The sequence below is a fragment of the Chrysochloris asiatica genome, unplaced genomic scaffold (assembly GCF_000296735.1).
Source record: "Chrysochloris asiatica unplaced genomic scaffold, ChrAsi1.0 scaffold00037, whole genome shotgun sequence".
NCBI lineage: Eukaryota > Metazoa > Chordata > Mammalia > Afrosoricida > Chrysochloridae > Chrysochloris > Chrysochloris asiatica.
In genome coordinates this window covers 15702807-15711767 of record NW_006408555.1, presented here as the reverse complement: position 1 = coordinate 15711767, position 8961 = coordinate 15702807, and the positions used below count along the sequence as shown (strand labels likewise).

Sequence of the window (8961 nt, the reverse complement as noted above, 5' to 3'; positions counted from 1 at the left end):
TATCAGAATCTACTTGACAGCAATGGGTTTTGGTTTCTAATATACTGCAAGCATGTTCTGGCTTCCCTAACCCTTGGTACTAGACAGGTGGCCTTTATTTGGAAATAAGGTCTTTGCAAATGTAATCAAAGGAACATGAGGTCATTAGGGTAAACGCTAATTTGACATGACTGGTATCCCTATAAAAAGAGGAAAAGAACAGACAGAGAGAGAGAGAGCCTTATGAGGACGGAAGCAAAGATTAAGGTATCAACAAGCCAAGGAAAATCAAGGCTTGCTAGCAACACCGAAAGCCAAGAGAAAGACATGGGACAGATTTTCCCCTCCAGACTGCAGAGAGCAGGGCTGGTTTTAGACTTCTAGCATTCAGACTGTGTTAAGTCAGACTCTTGTTGTTGTTGTTAGGTGCCGTGGAGTCAGTTCCCACTCATAGCGACCCCTGTACAGGGGTTCCGAGGCTGTAAATCTTTACGGGAGCAGAAAGCCTCATCTTTCTCCCGCGAGTAGCTGGTAGTTTCGAACTGCTGACCTTAAGGTTCACAGCCCGATTCATAACCACTACACTTCTAAGTGTAGTAATTTGTTATGGTAGCTCTAGGAAACTAAAACTGAGCAGCAGGAGAGACAGTGAATCTTCCATTCATCAGGGGAAGCAACTATACTAAATTCTAACACCAAAGATGAATTTTGAATGGTTTTGCACTTTATATCTACCCTCTCTCATATCTGCTACTTTTGCTTTACACTATGCTAAGATTCTTCCACACTAGTATGTAAAGTTGTATTCCATTCATTCTCAGTGCTATACAGAATTTCATTGTGTGACTACACAATTACTACCCATTCTATCACCGATGGCTATTTGTTAGATTTAAGAGCTTTTTGCTATTTCAAACGGCACTAATACATTTATATTTGTGTCTTTGGAACATATGCACTCATTTCCTTGACTAAATATACTGAGTTTTAAAGCACCAACAATGTGAGCCAGATATAATCTTTTCTATATAATGATGTTGTTGTTGTTAAATGCCACTGAGTCGGTTTGATCCATAGCGACCCTGTATAGGGTTTTCAAGGAGTGACTGGTGAACTTGCACTGCCTACCCTCACAGTTCAAACCAACTTTGCAGTCCAGTGCATTAACCCGCAGTGCCACACCAGGAATCCATATAGCTATGGTCACAGAAAAATCTATGATATATGTGGGTCAAAAGGAAAGTATCAAAGCACAGATTTAGAGTTTCTAGCCTTTTTGATAGTAGCCTTGGGCCAAACCTAGATAAAATACCTTCCAAAATATTAGGTCCCAGGTTCTCTTCCTGAACAACCTCTTCATCCTCTGCAGCACTGTCACTGTCGGAACTAGAATTACTTGACGTCACCAGCTCTTCAGAGGCAGGATTCCTAGTCTCTGGATACGAGTCGGCTGGCAAGTGAGGCTGGGTCCTGCTCACTTGAAAGAAAGCACTCAAAGGTGTTCTTGATCTATGTATGCAGAAAGACAATACAATGAACTACTGTTCATCACAAGAATATCTAACATCTAACAGTAATATGAAGGTAAATCCTCTCAACATCAACCAATTCCCAACTTTCACTCCTGTCTTTGGAAGGTGAAACAGATCCAAGCGTTTTTTAAATATTCATTCCTGATTTTATATTCCTGCATTGGAGCTTAATCCATATCCTAAGAGCTAAGTAAAGTTTACTGTGTGTTGGTCATGTGTCCACATCTTTTAGAGAAAATGACCCAGCAATTTGTTGTGAAAAATCGAAAGGATTATCATATGTACTCAAATGAATTCACACAGTTTCCACAAGGCTTTTCTAAAGCCAGCCTACTCAACTTTCAGTCTACTGTGCCATGAAATGATGTGCCAGCAAACAACGGATCTGGTATGACTGGCTACTTGTAAGGTGAAGAAATACATTTTGAAAAGACGTATTTAAAGAAAACTACAAAACATTGTAAGAAATCAAAACAGATGAACAAAAATGGAAGAATAGACCAATACACCATGCACATGGACAGGAAGACTTAACATCGTGAAAATGTCAATACTACCCAAAGCAATTTACAGATACAACACAATCCCAATCCAGATTCCAACATCATTCTTTAAAGAGATGGAAAAATGATCACGAACTTTATATGGAGCAGAAAGAGATTTCGGCTAATCAAAGAACAGTTTTAGAAGAACAAAGTAGGAGGCCTTTCACTTCTTAATTTCAAAAATTACTACATAGCCACAAAAGTCAAAACAACCTGGTACTGGTATTACAAAAGATATGTTGATCAACAGAACAGAACTGAGACCCCAGAGGTAAATCTACCCACATACAGTCAATTGATCTTTGACAAAGGGCCAAAACACATTAAACGGGAAAGACATAGCCTCTTCAAACATGGCATACATACACTGTCAAACATTAAAAAACTGCACACATAGAAGATGACAAAACAGATGACTGGAACCTCCTAAAATTAGAAACTTATGTGTATCAAAAGATTTCGCAAAAATAGTAGTAAGGGAGCCCACAGTCTGGGAAAATTTTTTTTGCAATGATAAATCAGACGAGGGACTAATATCTAAAATTTATAGAAAACTACAACACCTCTACAAGAAAAAGGTCAACAGCCCAATTTAAAAATGGGCACAGCACATGAACAGACACTTCACCAAGACATCCATGCAGTCAATGAATATATGAAGAAGTATTCATGATCATTAGCCATTAGAGATGCAAATCAAAACAACATTCTAGTATCATCTCATACCAGCATTAGTACTGAAGTTCAAAAAAACAGAAAGCAGCAAACGCTAGCGAGGTTGTGAATAGATTGGGACCCTCCTAGATTGCTGGTGGGACTATAACATGGTCAACCACTCTGGAAAACGGTATGTCACTTCTCAGAAAGTTGGAAATAGAAATACCTTATAATCCAGCAATCCCTCTATTTGGTATATACATACAAAAAATACGAGCTAGAACACACCGATGTTCAATGCAGCACTAATCACGACAGTGAAAGGATGGAGACAGCCTAAGTGCCCATCAATGGAAGAATGGATAAGTAAACTTTGGTACATACACACAATGGGATATTATGCAACCATGAAGAATACAAAACACCTCATAACATGGTTGAACCTGGAGAACACTATGCTGAGTAAAATTGTTGTTAAGTATTTGAGAGTCGGTTCTGACTCATCAACCCTGTACAGGGTTTCTGAGAAATGGCTGTTGAGCTTGAACTGGCGACCTTTTGCAGTCCAAGACATTAGTGCCACACCAGGACTCCAAGTGAAATTAATCACTCACAAAAGGACACATATTGTATGACACTTTTACTGTAAAGGCTTACGAAACGGTTTCCACATTAAAAGAAACCCAGGGGCTGGAGGGAGGGAAGAGTAATTCACTGGCTAGAGAGTAGACTCGTTAGCCAGGGTGACACGGAGGGCAATCTATGAGGAGGGTGGAGAACAAACAAGATGGCAGATCGGGAAGAAGTGCAGTGAGGAGTTCCATCAGCAATAACATAGAATACTGGACCATGTAGGCTCAGGATGGTGCCAGAATGCTGAACCACATGTAAAGGACTATTTAGAAGGTTGGAAGACTTACAGCTAGGGGATTTGTAGTAGAAGAGAGAAATCCATAGTTTTCTAATTCAATATGCTCAGCTGTTCCTGGAGCCGCCATCTTGGTCTTGGGTGAGACCACGCAGGGGAAGGATCAGAGCAGCCATGGAAGCCTGACAGAACCGTGGAGATAAAGATGTGGATGTTCTTTTTTTTTTTGTTATCTGTTCACTGGCCTCTCGCAGTCTGTGCATCTCCATTCTGGAGACTAGAGAGGATGCTTGAGCTAGTGGACACCCTACCCTGGAGGGTTCTACTATCCATGTGCACAGATCTCCTTGAAATTTAAAGTGACAGTTTCCACTTAAAATCAAACGGCAGTACAAAACAGCCACAGCTGGCCCTGTACTGTTTTATCATACAAATACAAATGCAGTGACTCTAAATTCCTACTGGAATGGAAGGATTCTTCATCTCAGAGAACAACCTTGTGTCCTTGATAGGGACAAGAAACTTAAGACATTGGCTACTAAAAATGGGGGGGAATACAGGTACCAGCGACGTGAAGCTGATCGGTCAAGATGGCAGATGTGGAAGAAATCCTGAAGCAGCTGCAGAGCCAGAAGGGTGTGCAGGGATCATCCTGGTGAACACGGGCGGCATTCCCGTCAAGAGCACCACGGACAACGCCACTAACCACACAGTACGTCAACTTCACTCACAACTTCATCTTGAAGGCACGCAGGCCCATGCGAGAAATTGACCCCCAGAACTTCCTTCAAATTCGCTCAAAGAAAAATGAAATTACGATTGCAACAGATAAAGACTATTGCCTGATTGTGAGTCATCAGAATCTAACTGAATAAGTCACTCTCTTGGCTCGTCTCCCTGTGTCATTCCTTAATTTAATGCCCGCCAAGAACAGTTGGAGTCCTGGTGTGGCACTGTGGGTTAATGAGCCAGACTGCAAAGCCGTTTGAACGGCAAGGTCGGTGGTTCAAGTTCACCAGCTGCTCCTTGAAAACCCTGTACAGGGTCACTATGGGTCAGAATCGACTCGACAATACTTAACAAGAAGAGTTAGTCATGCCAACCCACCCCAAGTGGAAATCACCTCGTTGCTGCTCACTTGCAACAACCTAGTGACCAAGGCTGAGCTGGTGCCCCACTCACCCCACCAAAGGAATCCCTCTGCTGCACCAGCTACCCCGAGGTGCCCGCCAGGGGTCTTTCCCCTCCATGAAGTCCCCCTCTGATCACTTCCAGGGGCTGGAGCAAGAGCTTGTGAGAACCCGCACCCACCTTCCTCCTGACTTTCAGTTCACTTGTTGCCCTTGGGAAAGGCTACTTTTCTTTAACTAAAATACAACCAGAATGCTTAAAAAAAAAAAAACAAAAAAAACCCCCAAGCAAACAAACTGAGGGGGTGAGAGGTGGATATAAAGGCATGAAGTGGCTGGCTTACGAGCCTTCACGCTTGTACTTAGTTTCAGAATGAGGGGGTTAAGGTGAAATCCCCACTGAATAGTTTCCCTCTTTCCCACATGGAGCTGGTAAAATGGGATGGGGGACGATGGTGATAGGATTTTAGATTCCATCGTGAGTAATTGTTAGCAGGATTAATTGCAACTGTCATAACTGTAAAAGAAGACTTGTAATTTAAAGGAGGGGAGTTGTTGTTGTTGTTGTTGTTAAGTACCGTGGAGTTGGCTCCGACTCATAGTGACTCCGCACAGGGTTTCCGAGGCTGTAAATCTTTATGGGAGTGGAATGCCTCATCTGTCTCCCGTGGAACCACTGGTAGTTTCGAACTGCTGACCTTGAGAGGTTGGCAGCCCGACTCGTAACCACTACGCTATAGTTAATCTTTTATTTTAGGAACAGATGATCCCAGGACCATTAAGAAGGAAGAGCATGAGTGGAGTCCTACCTAGAAAAGCATCAACAGCAGAGATGGTGGCAGAGGCAGTGGCATGGAGACAGAGCAGTTGTGGGCTCTAGGCCTGTGGACTGAGAAAGGCTGTATGCTTGTGGACAGGAGGTTGGCTTGCAGAATGTGCACTTTGGGCATTTAAATGAATATATTTTTTTGTTTTGTAAGTGCACATCAAATATTTTTGCCTTGTTAATTTGTGAAATATAAGATATAAATGAGGAGCCACAAGGAATAAGGAGAATAACTGTTGTTACAGGGAGGGGATTGTAATAAAAAAAAAAAAGAAAGAGAAAAAATAAATACATTTTGGTACTGTATAAGGCACACATGATCTAAAGAGTCAATCTCTACAGAAAATACGGCCAATCAAACATCTCCAATCAAACATATTTGACTTCCTAGTTTTCAAAGCTCATCAGTACACACTCTCCTTTCACACTTTGTATAGGAAACTATACAAGTACTTTTATTTCCATCTAACTTATGAGAAAATGAATGCTCAGGAAGGTTACCTAGCTTGCCAAAGGTCACACTGCCAATCCTTGATGGCACCAGGACTATGACACATACATTTACCTGGTACCATTTGTCCTCTGAGACCCTGCAGATCTTGCCCTGCGAGGAGCAGAACCTCTCCTTCTTCTCACTGGCCCCACATTGTGGTCTGCAGGTGGCGGTCTCAGGAATTCCAGCATGCCATGAAGCCTCTGCAGCCCGCTGATAAAGGTGGTCATCGACTCTAGTGAAGCCGTGTTGATGGTATGGTTAGAAATAGATTCCAGCAGATCTCCCTGGGAAGGGCCTGGATCAATGGTCTCCATTTGCTCTTCTCCTGAGGGTACCACTTCCTCTGTTAAGTCAGTGGATACCTGCGACACAGGCTGGGGCACAGGTGGTCCAGCTTGGCTGCTGACCACTTCAGTGGGAGGTGGTGCTTCTGCAGAGTGAGGGTCTGACTGTTCCTGCAGATGATATTCCATCCCTTCATGGGCCATCACTAGGGAAGCAGTGTTAATATAAAAAATATTAGTGAAATACATAAAACCTGTCATGGTGTCAATATTTCTGGTCTTTCAGAAAAGAAGCCCTGGTGGGCTTCATAATCGGTGGGCGCTTTGCTGCCAACCTAAAGGGTGGCAGTATGGTCTCACCTAGCAGCAGCCACAGAGGAAAAAGATATAATGATCGGTTTCCATTAAAATTACAAACTACCCAATACTGTGTTCTCAGACACTTTATCAATCCCGGAATGAAATTTACCTCCTGGTTCAAATTTCAGGCAAAGGATGGGTATGTAAAGTGAACAGTAACACTAGGGAGGTATGCACTCTTTGGGACAGGCAACCACAAGAGATAAAAAGAGAAGCATTTGCTTAAGAATGAAGTTCAGAAGGGACAAGAAAGAAGGACAAATGGGAAAAGGAAACAGCATGTAAATGAGAAGAAAGCTCTAACACAGTAGGGATTACCGAAACAATGAACTGTTGAATGGCAAACCATTTTACTCTATACAGTTTTACCTGAATCACAATAAAAAGTTTTAAAAGAAAAAAAAAGGAAATGTTACAGTCTAGAAAACCCCATAGGGCAGTTCTATGGCCACATGGGGTTGGGAGGAATTGACTCAATGGCACCAACAACAATCTGTTAGAATTTGTTTAGCTCATTCTTGCAAAACCAAGAAGCTTAGAGAAAAAACTTTAGTTTCTTATTTTCAGTCAGAGGAGTATTGGTTATAATAGACTTTTTCATCCACAACAGGAACTTGGAATAAGTTTCCCAGCTCACCCTTTGAAAACAAGAAGTCATAAAATGATCATAAAACTTCTAAAATAGAAGATCTAAAAAATAAGAGATTAAACCACTGGAATCTCCCCCAAATAAATGCATATGATGCTATATTTTGCTTTAGTAAGCAATCAATATTTGGGGCCCACTATAGCTCTGCAGGATAAGTCCTCGACTTGTGACCCACAAGATTGAAACTCTGAGCCCATCAGTTTCTCTACAGGAGAAAGATGAGGCTTTCTGATCCTGCAATGAATTACAGCCAGTTAGAGGCTAGGGGAAGGTCCCAGAGACTTGAATAAGAGCAATGGTGATGGAAGATAGGTAGCTTTGAGAATCCTCAGCATAGGCAGGCTACTTAAAATTGTGGGAGAAGATTAAACCACCTAAGAACAGATGTAGACATAGAGGGCATAGGACTGAAACTGGAGACACTAACATCAGAAGGATAATAGTTACAAAAAGAGAAGTCATTAACCAAGAAGAGCTGTCACCAAAGACTAATCAAGGCAGGAGGAAATCTGGGAGTGTGTAGTGTCTTGGCAGAGAATGCCTGAAGGAGGGAATGAATGTCCAGCATATTTTAACTGCTGTAGCAAAAGCACTGGACTGGTACCCTCAAGGTCAGCAGTTCAAACTCACATCAATCATTCCTCAGAAATCCTAAGTAGGGTCCCTATGAGTTCGGACTGACTCGATGGCACTAAGAACAAGGGGAAGGGACTCTCAAGATTTAAGAAAATGGAGACCATAAATAAACCAGAGAAGAGCAATTTCTCTGAAGTGATGGGGTTAGAGGTCAAACTGGAATGGGTGGAAATTTGCAGATTCCAATAAATATGTTGGATGAAGTACACTTATTCCACTTTCACCCATGAATATGACTTAAAAAGTAAAAGAGAGTTCTCTAGAGACACAGACCAGTCCAAACCACCCAGGAAATCTATACATACTACCAGCTGTAAACCCTCACCCAAATGGCTGTGTTTCTGTACTTAAATACCTACCCACAAAGTCCACCAGATAAGCTTTACAGAGTTTCCACCAGCTTTTGGAGGGTCTCTCCTTAAAAACAAACAGCCAAAGATCAGATCAACTTACATTTGAGGAAAGAGATTAATGCAAATAAACAGAAGAAACTTGGAGGGAAAAAGAAGATAAAAAGCCCCAAATGCCAAACTAACAAACCAGATTTCATGGGTATAGTTGTTGAACCTATAAAACAAGAACAAAATGTCAGCGGGGGAGGGATTCAGACAAGAAGCTCATTTGGGGTGGGGGGGCAGCCCAAATAAAATATATTTTTATTTGGAAGAAAATTGAACCTTCCCAGAAAATAGACATGGTCTCATTTTTGTTCCTCTGAGTGTCTGGTGGATTTGAACCACCCAGTTTTTTCAATTAGCAATCAAACACGTAATCCTCTGCACCACCAGGGATCTTTCAGAAAACGGAGGGGAAGAAAGTAAATTAAAACCTCTGGCCAATAAATATGGAACCATAATCGTTCTCTCTTTCTTTTTTTTGCAAACAAAACCCCCCTAACATACACACAGACAAAAAACCAAAAACAACCCACAGGGACTCTTGGTGGTAGCCACTGTGCACATGGACCCCGCTTGCTCCTGCCTTGTTTGCTTCCACCAA

General features: G+C 41.9%; 1 protein-coding gene and 1 pseudogene across 1 annotated transcript in view; one reads left to right on the top strand and one right to left on the bottom strand.

Annotated features, from left to right (window-relative positions):
* Positions 1–6521, bottom strand: part of RFWD3 (ring finger and WD repeat domain 3) — a 42369-nt gene extending 35848 nt beyond the window's left edge. The window contains exon 1 of the mRNA XM_006860309.1: positions 6174–6521. Coding sequence (XP_006860371.1) covers positions 6174–6521 — 348 coding nt within the window. The remainder of the gene's footprint in view (positions 1–6173) is intronic.
* LOC102817360 lies at positions 4172–4456 on the top strand (annotated as a pseudogene).
* Positions 6522–8961: the final 2440 nt, after the last annotated feature.